Source organism: Bombus bifarius, unplaced genomic scaffold, assembly GCF_011952205.1.
Source record: "Bombus bifarius isolate JDL3187 unplaced genomic scaffold, Bbif_JDL3187 scf7180000008213, whole genome shotgun sequence".
In the NCBI taxonomy this organism is placed as follows: domain Eukaryota; kingdom Metazoa; phylum Arthropoda; class Insecta; order Hymenoptera; family Apidae; genus Bombus; species Bombus bifarius.
In genome coordinates, this window is record NW_022884516.1 from 2,338,215 (window position 1) to 2,355,344 (window position 17,130).

At 41.2% G+C, this 17,130-nt stretch overlaps 1 protein-coding gene across 9 annotated transcripts in view; it reads left to right on the forward strand.

Annotated features, from left to right (window-relative positions):
- Nucleotides 1–17,130, forward strand: part of LOC117210891 (dystrophin, isoforms A/C/F/G/H) — a 441,996-nt gene that overhangs the window by 367,883 nt on the left and 56,983 nt on the right. For all 9 annotated transcript variants that reach the window (XM_033454312.1, XM_033454311.1, XM_033454305.1 and 6 more), the window contains 2 exons: nt 2,534–2,657; nt 9,236–9,402. In XM_033454312.1, coding sequence (XP_033310203.1) covers nt 2,534–2,657; nt 9,236–9,402 — 291 coding nt within the window. The remainder of the gene's footprint in view (nt 1–2,533; nt 2,658–9,235; nt 9,403–17,130) is intronic.

Consider the following 17,130-nt stretch of genomic DNA (forward strand, 5'->3'; position numbering starts at 1 on the left):
TTTCTTTAATTACCGATATTTCTCGAATTATCGAGAATTAATCGTGCGTCTGGGAAAGTTTCACGTGCCGCGGGAAGCGTGTTCCGAGATGCGCCACGACGTTTTTAACGTCCGTCTCTTTAATACAGCGTTTCGTAAAAGTCTTGCACCATTTAACAAATGGAAATATTTTACCTTGAGAGATGAATATAAAAATACTTGGTGTTTCTCTCGTTCTACTAGTAGGTCATAGCGAGCATTACATTTAAAAGGTCGCAATGGATTGATCCAAAGTAAGATCCAAAATTTGTATTTTAGCAACAGTTCTTTTCGATGATAATTTTTTAATATTATTCTCCTATGATACCAATAGCATTTTTTAGTATCATGCAATGTTGTATACGATTTTATTCCTTTCATCGTTCTTCGAACATCGAATGACGATGACACGAATTCTTTCACATAACGTGCCGTTGATTAAATCAGATACTCGTTGCATAATACGCGACATTACTTTCCACTGCGTTAAAATCTTTCTTATAATAGCAACGCGTAAAAAGTGTGTATATTCGGTTGCCATTTTAAAACCAGTAACGTGGACGATGTAAGAATTTTGTACAATGCTAGGATGTGCATATATATTGCAAAATTATCTCTTTGTTTAATCGGAGATCGGTTAATCTTGCCAGAAGTCTGTAACATAAAATCCACGTAGTGCGTAAGTTTCATCGAAATCGATGGTTCACATTGACAGACGTTCTATTGTTAGAGTGGTGGAAATAAGTTTAAGTGGCTATAAAATTGGCCCATTTTCTATCGTTATCTATAAATTTAGATGGGAGGACGAGGCATGTATTCATGCGCGCACACAGACGAACGAAACGATCATTACGCTTTTTAACGACCTCGTGAAATAGACGATGCTCGTTTCAATGATGGAAATCCCTCAACATTGAATGCAACGTGCTGCTACTCTCTCGCTGAATACGTCGCTACGATGCACCCTGCGTAATTAACCCGTCATTCCGATAACCAATACGATAAGGCGATTATCTCGGCGTGGCCAATTAGAAAACGTCTAGTGGCTCAATTAAACGAACGACGCTTTAGTTGTTCTCGATTTCGTTGCTAACAAATCGACCTTATTTCGCCGCGAGATCCTTCGTCAACTATTTAGCTTCTGCATATTCGTTCTTAGACTCGAATCGTTGAAACACTATGATATTGTAGGATTGGTGGATTCGTGCAAGTAGAATACGTTTGAACAACAATGTATAAAATTCATTTCGGGAAAGAAAACGAAGACAAGAAATTGGAAGCTAAAAGAAATCTCCTTGAATAGCACAGAGACGAAAGAAGTGGACCGCTTGATCGCTCGTTATTACTCGTTGCTGTATAACTTTCCACGTGGACGTGATACTTTCGGCCAATATGCGTGTCCATATTTACGATTTTATCGAGTTTATCGAAAATGAGGAATTAAAGCCGCGGGAGAAAGAATTTTATTCCACAGCGACGATAGAGAAAATTAAAATAACCGACGTATAAAATGGCGGTAATATTTTTCTAATTAAAAAACGAGTTGCCCAGAGTTTGAGATTTGTAAAAAAATATAGAAATTTCATTCCCGGCAACGATTAATCTACACACCTACGATACCTTTGCTAGTGGAACGGCGAGTCAAACGAGTTTAAACGCGGAGTGAAAGGTAAATACAAACAGAAACGAGAAGGAGAAACATTCGCGAAAGAAATGTCGGGAGATGCGCGTAACCGCAATTTCGCATCAGTCGAAATAATTCCGCGAGAGACAGCGAGAACACGAAGGTTTAAATCGGCGCTAATAACGCACCGTTTCGTCATCATCCCTCCGAAAGCTGAAGGATCTCGCTGTGTGCGTGTGCGTGCGTATGTGTGTATGTAGGCGGATCTGCAGTTGTCGCAACAACGAAAGTAGGTAAATTATTCCGAGTCGTTTGAAAGGAGCCGTTCACGTGCTCTTCGAAAGACACACCCTCTCGGTGTTGCCAGTCCGGCGACGATGGGAGGAAACAGTGTACGAAAGAAAAGAGGCCGTGCTCGAGAAGTGGGGGAAAAATCGCTGGTTGCCGTTTCCAACGAGATAGAAGCGAGCGGGGGAACGCACGGCAAAAAACCGTGTTTCGGTGTCTAAATTTTCTCGAGGCTCGCGGAAGCGAGAGCAAAGGATAATCTCGTTAACGAGAAGCCGTCAGGCTACGCGATATCGTGAAAGTTGCAGCTCATTTTCTTCCTGTTCTTCGTCCTTCTTTTTTCTTCTTTCGTCTCCTCGTTAGCCGCTCGCGTTGCGGAATCGTCAGCGCGACGCGTGCCGTCACGACGATGTCTTGTCAAACGAAATTACGAATGCACGCGACGAAATGTAGACGACGTCGATGGCTCTGCCGTTGCTCTCGACGTTGCCGTTTAAAGCTTCGCGAATTAGCCTACTTACCTCGTCGAGTGTACGAGCGAGCGACGAACAACTCGGGCGTGAATGCCTCCTTCTCACGTGGACGTTTTCTTGCGCGTTGCAGGATGATCATCGCGGCTTCAGGAGGCAGCTCGAAGACAAACGACCGATCGTCGAGAACAACCTGCTGAGTGGCCGTCAGTACATCGCCAACGAACCACCGCTGTCTGACACTTCGGATTCTGAAGGTGAGTTTGTGATATTTGCATTGAGTTCAACCGTACAGGTAAAACTTGGCTGTACAACTATTAGCGTATAAGTCGCGTAGTGACGTTTGTATTGTAATTTGTCACATGTCGATTCGTTAATGTTATCGGTTGGTAAAATCATTGTGCAAGATGAGTCAAGTATCAACGTGAGCAACGAGGAGGAAATTTTATTATGATAGAAGAATCACAGGTTTTAGAAATTATAGACTTCAAAACACAAAATTGACTTAAAATCAAATTTTATCTATCACCATCTCGCATTTAGCACATTTTTTTAGAAGAATGTACACTTGTACCATTTTTGTGCTAAAATCATCGATTAAAACATTTGCAATTGGCGTAGAAGGATACGATTGAGAACGATTAATTACAAAATACGACGTGTTACAAAAGTTTTGTGTAATCGAGAAGCGTTTGAACTTGGGAGTATCTCAATATAATTACAAATCTTCTTAAATAGATTGCAGATCCTCTTATGAGGTACTTTTAAACAACATCAAAGCTAATTAATCTGAAAACGTGATTATTTTTAATTACAACATCGTCCGGTTCGTAATTAGAACTTGGATCGAGAAGTTCACGAGTAATATCGAAATATTAAAGATCCAATTAATAGAAAGTAATTGTGTTGCTCCTAATTAATATCGAACCTGCGAAGAAATGTGTTTGAACGCTTTATAAGCACTCGGAGAAATAACCAAGTTCGAGTCTCTTAAAGCTGTTTAAAGACTTCGTAAAGCCGAGTAAAGCTTTGTGAAGCCGAGTTTAACAGCCCTAGTTACCGATTTAAATGAAAGGTTCAGTAAACGAAATTAGTCGTTGAAATTAAACGGTCCTCCCCCTTCTCTTTTCTGAACCAAGAACTGTCCTGAATAAAGAAATTTATAAGAAAAGGAAGAAAGTTAATTCACCGTGTAATTCGTGTATTCCAAATATTCGAGTCAAAGAAACCAGTAGCAATAAAATTGCAATATTATTTAGAAAATTAAATTTTATCGATAGGAATATCGCTGCGTACAATTTTTACGCGTGTCTTAAACAATATTTCTCGTTAACGAAATTTCCATCTTCGAAATGAGAATACGTCGCGACCAAAGCAATTCACGATAAAAAAAAAAAAAAGGACTGTTCAGAAAAATGATGATAAGGAATGAATGTAATAAACGAAATGTACGGGACGAAAGTTTTGGCGAAAGTGTAGAGAAAGTCGGCCAAGTACGTTCGTTAGTTTCCTCGGAACTGGTCCGGAATGCGCGACTGAATTCGCCAATAGCGTGCTGCAGGCCTAGTAATTAAGAGGCGCGGCAGAGCTTTCAATTCCAATAATTCCCGGCATTCTTCTTCCCGCTATTTTTCATACCAATTAGCCACGGAAAGGAACGAAAAAGGAGACCGATCTGCTCCAGAAGAATTCAGACTTTTCGTCGTGAGCTCGAATCCGAATAACGAAAGAAAAAAGAAGAGAGGCTTTTGGGACATTAAGAATCGCCTGTTCTAGGGTGCGTTGACCTGTGCTTGCTTCGTACGTTTGGAAAATTAAAACCTGAAATTATTCAAAAGAATTATTATAAATAAGCGAAAGGTTGGCTAAATGCTAAAAAGTTTGCATTTCTCTAATCATCTTCAGCGAAACAAATTTGTCGAGCAAAAAAATCAAAGGATATTCTCTGTCGATAGAGTTAGAAACAAACGTGGACCTAATTCATCGACGAGTATCGAGTACTCTGTTTTGGAGGCAGAACGTTCAGGATTAAAAGCAGGATGGAGTAAGAGAGGGTAAAATTGATTAAAGTTGTAGCTTCAAAGGGCGGCTCCTCGCGGCAGTTTGTCGCGGCGGAATGAAGGGGATTGTTAAGTGGGCTGATAAAATACGAGAAGTTTTCTCTTTCGCTTCCTCGTTTTTTCCACCTTTTACTTAAGCCAACGGAACAAGAGCGGCCCTTGGAAACGAGCTTCATTCGTTCTTGTCACCGGCTTTCACGTACAATAACCGCGGCGGACGTGTAACCGTGGTCCCTCTTGAATATTTCATTTAGATAATTCCACCCTCTCGAAACCGGGATTATTAAGAAACGTGAAACACGGAATTTATGGTTATTTGACCGAGAAGGATTCAGCAAAGTTCTTGCCAGAAAATGAGGCTCGTCTATTAAGCGAACGAAACAAACGCCACCGTCCTGGTACTGTGTCCGCCAAACAAAAGACTACGCTTCTCGTTTTTATTCTCGTTGGAACAACGCAAGAACACGGTCTCTCGCATCTTCCTTAATTGTTCCTCCTGTAAATTAGCTTCTTAAAGAAAGAAAAACAAAATACATGTAAATTCCATCCGAGTCGAACATCTCGATTCTCCGATGGAACAGTTCGATACCGTTAAACGATGAATAATGCAGTTTCTCGGTGTTCGAACGTCGAAACGAAAAGTTCCGCGGTCAATGCTAACGAAAACCACTCGGGGAAACCGCGAGACTGTATCAATCGAGTTACAAGTATCGAAGTACCCGGTAACTGGTGAAACTTGTAAGGTTTGGAAGAGTCGTCCCGCAGGAGATCGGAAACTCAAACCCAGAACTTGCCAAAGTTTCTCAGGGAAACGTTACTCGCTTTGTAATATCAATACTCTTTCCTACCTCCATTTTCCAAATTCGAAACAAAGAATTTCACAAACATCGCGATTTTACTTTCACGCTTTTTATAATACACAGTTCGAAATTCGATAGTTTCGATCATACACGAGCATATATATTTCTCTGACTCTTTATCGACGTCTCAAAATCATCGACGGTGGCGCGTACAGGTCCGATAGCAGGTTACAAATTGCGAATAGCGATTCTGAGTCGGCGAAACACCGAGCTTCGATTCGATTCGATTCGATTCGATTCGATTCGATTTCACGGGCCAAATCCGTGCAGCTGGCCAACTGGCAACTCGATAGCAAGGAGCTGGTTGCACGATCTGTGTCGGCGTGCTGCGATGCGGCGTGTTATATCGGTTGAAATTTATTGACGTTACGACAACGCCCGAGACTGCTCGATGCCGTGCACGTTTCATCGAACGTGACTGTCTGCCGAGCGACCGAAATCGTGCACCGAGCGAACGCTGGTTGTCTTTGCACAGGAGGCGCTGATCCGATGTTTCCGATCGAATCCAGAATCCGCAGCTTCGTGACATTCACCGTGTCGCTTCTTCTTCTTTCTAACTATCTGTCTTTTTCTACTCTTCTCGCTGATTAACTTACATTGAACACGATCATACGTATTCCTAGCATGGCAGCAAGCTTGTGTAACATAACGCGAACGTCTTGAACGGATTGGGAGCTCTTACCTCTCACGATTGATGGATGGGAAATTTTCTGGTCATTCGTTGCGAGAATAGAAGGCACTGAACTGATTTTGTGTGTGTGGCTGGGAACGCTGTTTGATAGATGGATCTTTAGAAACGGTTTGCAGCGCTCCGTTTCTCTTCTTCTAGCGTATTTTGTGAAAACTCCACGTTTGGATTTATATTTTCGCAGGAAAAGAGATGTGTTTTCGCTAGAGGTAAAATTGCTAAAACATAGCTGTCGTTGAATCACTGTAATTCTAATTTCAGAAGCGTTCAAGTTTCTCTTTTTTGTTTCCGTCTCTTTATCGAGAAGAAGAACGTACGATTAGTTTTATACGTTAAATATCAGAATAAACATTTTGCTTTGCAAATATTGCATTAAGCTTTCTGGTAGACTGCAGAAAGATAACTTGATATTAATTATCGGGTAACAAAGCAGAGAATTTGTTCAAAGGAGAAAGAGGAATTACATAAATTCAGTGGTCAGTTTCTGAAACAACAGCCAAGTGGGAAGTGACCGAACAGAAACCATCGAGGGATGAAAGCTGTCGGTGGAATACGAGTCTATAGAATGGAGAGAGAAAAAATAAAAAAAAAAAGAGAGAAAAGTGAGAAAAACGAGGGTGTACGTGACTGGAAATCGAATGTGGCAACTGTTGAATGGATGGCTTACCGATGAAGAACACGACCGCCTAATTCGATTCGGTGAAAATAGTTTCCAGGTGTTTTTCTCGTGGTGATGTCTCTTTAGCGATCCGCGATCGTCCTGATTTAGACCATGTTGCTACCTGTTTCGACTTTTCAATCGCATTCTTCGAATATGATTTTCTACCAACCTATCGATGTCGTCGTCTTTACTATGCACTGCACAATGTTTCTGAATACTATGCTTGGAGCATCTCCAACTAAATAGTAACGTCGGCTGCGAACTAGGAGATTAAAAGAATCGATCAAATTAAACGAGAATTAACACTTAAAAAATTGTTTTCTATAATAGATAACTCTAGATAACTGAGGCGAATTATCACGTACGTGTTGCTTTATTAAAGAGACGTATGATAAAATTGTAATAGTCGATTATATTAAAATCACTTTAAATACAAGTACAGAAATAGTATATGCTGGTCGTAATCGTTGCTCTCTCGATGCTATTGTTCGACTCTACGCTCGTTATTCGACTGTACGACTCGCTATAATGACTCGTCCTAGAGACCACGTTCGTCTATTTGTATCGATCGGTGGTATTACAAAAAGTTCACATGTAACTCCGGTTGACGATTACAAATAACGGCGATAATGTTTTGTCCGGAGTTCGTTTACCTTTGAACGTAGCAAACCAAAACAATGTTGGCACTCCAAGGCACAACAATACGAGTCATAACATTGCGTAGTATCGTGAACGAAAGGTCTAAGAGATTTCGGGCGAACTGTAAACAATATCGTGACAAAGCCGAAGTGCCAACAGGCCCAACAGTGTATCGTAGGTCCTTCAATGGAATAGTTTCGCGGAAAAGACCTGCGTGATCTTAGCCACGTGCGATTGAGGAACACGTGCGTGGTGGGGCTAAGACAAAAGACAAAGGGATGCTAAGGGAGAAAGACGAATTAACAGTCAGTGTTAATTGAGAAATTGGGCAGTGAGTTGAGATTGTGAATGGAGAAGTCAGTGAGTGCGAATTGCGTTGTCGAGAGAGTGTGGTCCGCGTGAGAGAGAAAGAGAGAGAGAGAGCGTTGGATCCGTGGTGACGGGAGTTGCAAATTAACTATCTAGTTGTCTTAATTATAATACGTTATTGTGATTAGTTCGTGTTAAATAACCATCGTTTCCTGTTTAACCAACATCTGTTTAACCCATTTATTGTAAATAAACTAATTGTAGCAGAGATCCTACAATAGCGATATAGTATTATGCATTGCGGACAATAACGTTAAAGGAAAATTCACAGGATGAGAAACTTCGTCTATGATAGCCATTAAGAGTTAAAAATTACGAATAAATACTATGCAGTCGGTGATTATACGATTTACAATTAATACGAAATTATTGTGGAAATTCTTCCGTAAGATATTTACGTTAAATAGACTTCGATGCAGTGTGAAACAACGAGTGCACAAATTCCATGTTCAAGAAATTAAACACAGAAACCATATTTATTACCCGACGTAATAATTTTCATCGCGGCATCACGGCGTAATTTTCGCCCGTCGTTCATCACGAAATGGGAACAAGTATGAAAAGAGAACGAAAAACGAGCTCGTGAAAAGCACGAAGGTTTACCTTTTTCTCGGTGTGGCACATATTTCGATCGATGAATCGGGAATCGAACGAGTAACTACGGAACCGAGTGACGGGGCAAAGGGCAGCTGGCACCATAAACATAAATCATCATAACACGCGGCAGATAGGGATGCAACGAACAGGTACGGTTGGTAGGCGTTATCAATGCTAAACATGCACATAAAAACTGTCCCGCATGATACGATGCGTGATTCATAGGACAATTAATTCCCGGCGATAGAACAACCTAGGCATCGCGACGTCATACATGCGATACAAACGCGGTAATGTCGTTTCTACGTTTCGTTGCGTCCGCTGTTACCATCTGAAATGGAAAAAAAGCACGGACTTTTCGAACTGTGATAAACATCGAATTTCGTTTTGGAAAACGAAAATTGAAACAAGATCAAGAGTTATCGATTCTTTCATTGGTGCGCTCTCAATTTGCCGAGAACCTGAACAAACTCCGGAATTATGTGAAATTGTTATTGCTCCGAAGAATTATTAATAGCGCGTTCCGATAACTTTACAATTGCTCGATTTCGTCAGAAATATATATATATATATATATATAGGGTCTGCTAATGGCATCGAAGTTTACTATATGAAAATTATTGAAACACTGTGCTTTACATCCAATGACATTGCGGTCTGTCTATTTACATTTTCGGTCTGTTTATTTGCACATTTGTTGTCTTGTTTATTTATATCTAGTTTGTATAAAATCCTGGCGATATTCTCGAAATATTGAAATTGATATTAAATGAATCGCAAGGACATATCAATGAAACTGTCGCACGATTCAACCAATATTATTAATGAAATTTTACGATACATGTTGTCGTTAGTGTTGCACTAATAAAAGCGAAGCTATCTATCGCGAAACATCTGACGTATTTAGCGTCGATTCGAAAGTTGTTCCGGTATCAAGCTCACGTTTGACGTTCTATTTCAGCCGGAAGAGAATTGGATGGTGATTCGAGGGGCTACAGAAGCGCAGAGGAACAGGCACGCGAATTGACGCGCAGTATTCGCCGGGAAGTGAACAAACTTTCAGAGCAGTGGAACGCCCTAATCGAACGTAGCGATGCGTGGAAGCGGAAACTCGACGACACCGCTAACGTGAGTACTTTACCCTCCTTTTACCTACATAGAAAGCCACTTACCCTCGAACCGCACTACCCGATATGAATACAAATATTTTGATTCCGTCAAAAGCCGTTGGCGGTCACAACCATCGAAGAACAGCTAGATTCTAACCATCGATGACGGTGTGCCCTTGTTTCGATAAAATTACCCCACAATTTCGCGATCTTTCAGCCTTCTTTCTCAGCGAGTATTCCTCTCGCGAAAACCATCGAAATTTCGTATCCCTGTAGAATGGATAATGCGTGGATTTTTGAAATATTAAGTTCGTGTAATGATATACCTTTATTATCATTATTATTGTTATTATTATTAGATATTATAGTCTCTCTTCTTGTTTATAAGGATAAGAATGAAAGGAGCGAATTCAAAAATAGATTCCGAATCGTTTCGTTTGCAATTACGCTATTTAACAAATCAGCGTGTCGTGCCTTGCAGAGAAGTCGAATCGCTTCTTGAGAGAACTTCCCTAGGAATTATTCAAGGTTTTGTCGTTTCGCTTAACTCGCGGCGAAGTTGAATCGCTGCCATAACGCGAATTTTCGTTTAATAGTATTCAGAAGTGGGAAGTTTGAATTGCGCACTTACCGGTCGCAAATTTATCAACATCGTGGAACGTATTGTGTAGTACGGGAACGTTACAGTTCGAAATCCACATGAACTGTGGGATACTGTTACGATACATTAGCCTGGGTTATTATTTAAATAGCTTCCCATCGCCAACATATTTAAAACGTCATAAACACGTTTGTTGGCAATTTAAAATATTCTCCTAACAGTCCATAACGAACTGTGCGAAATGCATGAATAAAACATCGAAAAGCTCTTTACTGTCGGTTTAAACTCGCGGATCGTACGCGATAGCCATAACGCGAAGCCAAAGGGGAAAGAAAAATATTTTTCGAGGCTGTGGCACCGATCAGAGGAAAAAAGCAATGGCCGAAGATAATTCTCGAGGACTGTTCTAACCCCCGCTGGTAAAAATACAATCAGATTAAACGGTACATCTCGAAGGATAAACAAGCGGATGTAATATTTGGACTTATCGGTGGTATCAGTAGGAGACATAGAGTCACAGACAAAAGAGGGGGTGGTTCTGTACGGTTCTATTCATCCCCCTCGACCCCTTCGTTTGTCGTATCGCTTTATTATTGCCGGTACAATTTTCTCTATCGCGCGGACGTTCCATTTGTCGAAACGACTTTGTGCCTTGGGCGAGAGGGCGGGAGAGAACTAGCCACAGTACTTGGTGTATCAGGGGGCTGGGTATGCCGGGTAAAAGACGTCGTCGAAAAAGTCTGTGCCGCACGGTAAAGGCGATTTTTCGTTGCTTGCGTTCCACCGGAAGAGTCCGCCTTCTACACCTAACGACGTCGAAATTCCTGTGGAACCGGCTTCCGTTTTTCTCCTTTCGTGATACACCGAATTACCTTCGTTCTTCGCGATCCACCTTTTAATAGGGCTGGGGAAAACACGTTATTACCTTCGTCAGCGCGACAAGTCGAGTGATTATCGACCATTTCTGCGCCATCGTTTTGGTGGTCTTGGGATTTTACAGAAACTGGAATATGTATTTGTCTTCTAGTTTTTGAGATTATTTCAGGAACTCGTGTTTCTATTAATTTATACTATTTATCGTATACAAATAGAGAATCTAGACACGCGTATTCAGTTTCAAAGCTATAAATAAGATAGAAAGAGATTTTCCCAAATTGACAGAGAGACCATCGTTATCGATATTAGCAATGACATTTAAAAACGGTTAACAGATCGATAATATCCGATTTAAACGCACTATCCATAAAATTTCAAACAAATAATTCAAATTTCACGTAATATTGCGTATCTGTTGACTTAACAAGAACATAGCGAGTATCGCTGTCCACCTGTTTGCCACGATTTTAGTAATATTGATACAATGTTGCATCAAATGTCAATACGCTTGCGAAGGTTTCAAATTTGTTACATTTGTTCGTATAATTTTATATTCGCTATGATTGCAAAGATTTTTGAATATATCGTAAATCATTCTGCAAGATATCAAAGAACAGACTGCAAAGAACGTATGCAAGGCTTTGTAAATCTCGCTTCGAAATCGTAAGGTTTATAACGAAGCGGAGGCTACATCCGCGATGCATCGATAATCGCGTTCGATTCATCTGCCACAGCGAAACTGCGAGTGTAAATCGCGCCTGCACGGTCGTCAAGGTTTAACGTCGTGGGTGGAATGCATTTTTCTCTCCCCTTCGTTCTTCTGCCGCCTCTTTCTCCTCTTCTTTCAGTTCTTCGCCGCGTTGAATTCTGATTTCATAAGCGGCTTCGTGATTTACATCCCGCTACTGACAGAGTACCTTCGTCGATAGGATGTCGCCAATTTCGCGACATCGTTCCTGGTACAATGGGATTCGTGATGCGTGTACGCAATATCGTCTGCTTTATACGCAGCAACGTTACGCGCCGTTCGATAATATCGATACCAACGTGCCTCGTAGCCTTCCTGACGCATACTGTAATCGTTGCTTCCTCTTTGTTGCACCAGTCAAACGAATATTCCTATAGAGTATGTCCACTCTGGACGTTAAATTTTCATAAAAAGGATAAAAGCTTTATGCAAAATATTTTCTCCTATATATCGTAAAAACAAGGTTATCGTTGTACAGAGTGTAACTTGGTGTAACGGAAAGATTGGCTCGTCAAGAAACAAAGATACGAATAATTCGTTTCAAAAAAAGGATTCTGCAGGATATTTTGATTTAAAGTCAAGGAATATCCTATAAATCATCGGCAAATTCTTCCTTAATAGCGCTGGACGAGATGTTGTGGTGAAACTAGCGTTCTCGAGAGCCAGTGACAGTAAGAAGATTCAAACGCGTTATTCCGGGCATAGTGGATCGTCAAAGCGAACAAAGTCGCGTCGAAAGGTCGGGCGGTTGCTTAACCCGGAATTTAACGAGTTCGACGAAGATGGTAATAACTTCTTTTCAACGATGCTTAAAATAACATGGAGCTGAACCGGCGGTAGAATTCGTCTTAATGTAATTCGAGTGGGCCAAGTTTTTGCAAAGCTTGGCCCGTCTTTTCCCTCGAAATCTGTGAGCGTATAGTTGATCCCTTGTCGACTACGATTTCACGTCGAAACGAAGTGTCACTCGAAGACCACGTCCTTCCTTCCTTAAACTCGGCTCTACGCTGGACCACTTTGTTCGCGAAAGTTAAATGCGAATCTTGGTCGATTGACATGCACACACAGAATCCAGGAACAGTATCCGGACGTTTTTCTCCTAATTGAAACGAAAATAATGGTTTTCACAATTTAAAACGTTCTTTCGCGTCTGTTGGCTCGCCATGCACTTACGCGCCAACTGAGTCAAAGGTTCTATAATTAAAATGGAAAACGTTTCCCATCGTTCGCGATACGGATATTCGACGATAAAGGCCAGCTTCGAGGATATTTAATTAAATGACTGTGAGCGTGATTAAATGAACGGGATCTGCTCGCGCCAGGGGGTTAAAAGAGGATTGTTCGAAACTATTAGAGAACGTTCCTGTAGGGTGTGTGATTTATAGGTCGCGGGAATTATTTGCGCCTCGTTTTAAATAAAATCTTGTCTGTATAAAACACTATGCGTAGAATAGGATACACGCTGTATATTAAAAATCAGGTGACTCGATTGCATGGAACATTCGATTTAATTAAATTTACAGAAATTACAATTTAAGCGAAATAAAATATGTAATATAATATATAGGAGTTGTTAAGCAATCCAAATTGAAACAAACTTTGCGTACAAATGAAAAAAATAGGGAAGACTGAAATACATCACGTGGATTACTATTACGTACACCATCGGTTTTCAATTTATTTTTTAAAATTTGTCAATGCCCGCCGTGCGCCGCATTCCAATATAGTAATTTGTTCGCTTCGATCCACAATAGCGTCTAAACGAACCGGTGTATTGTCGAATTCGTAACTTTGTCCCTTCGTTCGAATCGAAACACAAGGAACCAAAATGGCAGAAGTGAAAACTCGCGCGGAAAGTCAACCTCGAAATTAACGCACGTTCGCCGAAATATTGTTTCCGTGGTATTTAACCGTCATCGAACGATTCTTGCGATTAATATTCGAAAGGAAAATGACACTCGAGCAGACGAAAACGCCGAAGCTCGTGAGTGAAGGACGAACGAAGCGAGAAATCTCATGGACGGTTACACGGACGAGCAATTAAAGGTGCATCGAATCAGCGATCTTCTTACGATCGTTTCTCCGATACGATATAACAGGAAGATCAAAGTTCCCCTGCAATCAGCAAGCTTCGGCCGCGAATGCATAATTCATGAGCGAAACACAATTTAACTTTTAAATTCCAGGTGCTCTGCTGGCGTGCCTTAATTATCGGCAATCCGGTAATTACGCGCGACACCTTCGCTTTTTCCTTCGGCCAGATAGCGTTATATTAATTCGATTTATTGCCATCCCGTGATTTTCAGCCGCTCGGAAGGGAATCGTGAAATTTCTACGTGGCGATTTTATCCTTCGTTCGAGTGCACGGTCACGCTACGGGCTTAAATTTAATCTGATAAAAGTACACGGAAGTTAACAGACGTTGACACAGCTCGGGACAAGTCCGACAGGCTTCTCGAGCACGCGTGAATGCGTGTTTAAGATGGAGCAAAGGGATATGGATATTTGGAATGTGACACGCGTGTCATTTCCTGAAGAATATATAATCAGGTGACTCGCGATGTAATCGCGTAGCTTATCCGTAACAAGTATCGAGATGATTAAACGTATGTACAGTGCGAGTGTTTCGTAAGTGAATTAACAGTGAATGGATAGTCGTAAAAGAACCAACTTTCATCTACGGCTCGGAAATAGAATCTTGCAACACGGGTTGCAAGATATCGACTGAAAACTAAAACCTGAATGCTTCGTCTATCAGTGATCAGGTTTTTCAGGTTTGAAAGGCTAGGATGACAAGGAGCTAGAAATCCATGCTAGCGTACAAGCTAGCGTACAAGCTAGCGTACAAAGTTTCAATCTATCTTTGCTTGTACCGTTGCTACGTACATCTTTCTCGTAAATCAACGTGTTCTCTGTCAAATAAGTTTTGACCGACTGTCATGTATAAGCTACATACACCGTTATACACGTCACGGTATTTGATAAAGCCGTCAAATTGATCTATTTTGTAGCGTCTCACGACACAGAATTTTATTTTTTCTTACTAAAGTGGACTTTCGACATATCCTTATACTATACTTTGTCTATTAATAGCAGAAATGGAACTTGACCTAGATGAAAAGTTCAGTGTATATCAAAGACTGTTTACACGGCAATGACTGTCGCGCCACTGACAGCCACCACCAAATACGATTCTTTGAGAAACACGAAATCGAGGATGCATCTGACGCTATTACCGTTTGCTGCACGCTCGAACGTATAGTATTTCCTCTAAAAGCATGATCGTATTTTTTCTCGTGGAAGCAAGCTCACGGATTCTCTTTGGCATGACGAGGTCAGTGACTGCGCTTCCGGCACTGCCGACTAAAATATCATCGAAAAGTCTCTTCCCCGCCGTACGTATGACAGAAGCGTCGTGATAGACCTTTCAACGACGATACAACGATACTAACAATGGAAAAGACGCACAAATACTTGCTACATTTCGAAGCATCGAAACGCAAACAAAGGTTAAAGAGAGCAGTAGCACGAAAATTCCGCGCGTCGCCGACAAAGCAACGATTCTCGTTCGACGGTCGAACGAGAAGGATTAACGCTGAGTGAATGTAGGTTTTCCCGAGCACGTGGAAACTGTTGAAAAGTGCACACCGGCTATAGTTATGAGATAACTCGGTTTAAGCTAGAAATTAAGCTGAACCGAGCGATCCCGGTTGTCTCGGTCGAGGAATTCGCCTCCGTAGTTAGGTATGCAAAGCAGGAGGCAAGGCAGCAGGAAGCTTGGCCGGCCCCAATCAGGGAATATAGCCGGCAGCAGTTCTATCCAAATACATGGCAGCATACGTCGGCGAGTGCACGATCGCGCGATCCAAGCGAGCGAGCGAGCTGAACACGCGCACGTGCTCGACCGGAAGCTACTAGGTGGTGCAGGGCTATTCGTAGTTAGGGCGAATGAATGAATGCATACGCGCACTCGGGGCCAGCCCGGGAAACTCAAACACCATCTTTCGAATTATAACCGCGCTATCGGATTATCTTTTGAATTATTCCGGATTCCTCTTGGTTCTACCGTTTCAAAATCGCATGGTTCAGCTCGACGGTGCTTCGTGTACTTGTATTTATATATACGTCGTGAACGGACGTGAAATGGACAGGTAATCGATTTTTGCGTGCTCGCGGATCTCGTCTTCGTTCGAACAGGACGAAACATAGCAGAGAGGAGTCGAAAATGATAGAAAAACAGGTGGACACTGGATCGTTTTTATTCCGAGTCTCTTTCGCTCGTGATAGCGTTCTGTTATCGCCACGATGGTAATCGAGATTAGAAAACAGGGAAATGGAAAGGGAACTGTCGAATCGACCGGTGGAATGTGATTTTTGAATATATAAAGTAAACGTAGCGCGCACTGGGAAAATTTTATTCGGCTGATTCGCCGGATGAAATATAGCGTTGAATTACTTCGTATAGAAGTTTTCTCAAAATGATAAAAATCTTGCTGTTTTTTTTTGGTTTCTTCCTTTTTATTTTTTTTTCTGCTTTGTTTATAAATGAGGTGGAGGTTTTCGTGCGTTTGATGTACATTTTCGGCACGAACGGCAACCAGCCACGTTCCTGGCGACGTTAATGCACGCGGGCACCGACCGCATCAGTATCAATCTAGTTCCCGACGAGTGGGTACTTAATCAGTCAATTAGCAATGTTCCACTAATTGGTTAATTACCAAGCAAATTTGTAGCCAGCATAGTATTGCGGCATTGGGGACACGCATAGTTATGTGTGTATATCATGAACACAGGGAGGTGAAAGGTACGAGACGACCTCGCTTGTCCAAGCATTAAGACACAAATGTATTTATCTGTGTGATCTATGGCTACTGTGGTATAATGAACCAGTTCGCGTTTAGCTAGATACGCGTGCCAACAGTTCGTGCAATCACCGTAGCTGATTGGACTCTCTGATCGAAGGAAAGACGTGTTACCAGATGCCATTCTTCGTTCACGGGTCGTTTTGTGCGAAATCGAGAATACCAGAGTGATCTGACGACGTTAGATTCAATGTATATATTTATATTATATTAATATCCAAAGATGTACGTAGGATAAGTAAGACTGAGACTGATCGGTATTTAATTTTCTGCTTGGAAGAACTTTCTCAAAATGTTAAATATTGAATTTTAAAAAGATGGGTAAGAGACTGATGTAAACGTTGAAAATAAAATTGTGAATTTCTTTGTAGAGACTGCATCCGTGGTGTATAAAGAAGTATGCAAAATATGATATATTCGTATGAATAATGTATACAAGAATATGCTTGAGTGATTCGAGTCATCCCAAGTCGTATCATAACGAAGCTTTGAAAATGGGACAAAGTAATACCTTTGTATAACCATGATTTTAAACCTCCTTATTCTCGAGTAAAGTCAACTTAATGTTTCCTCTTTACTATTTTCATTTCTACGATATAAAATACTTTCAAACACTGCCATAGAACAAGATTACATTGGCACGAACATTATCTTCGATTT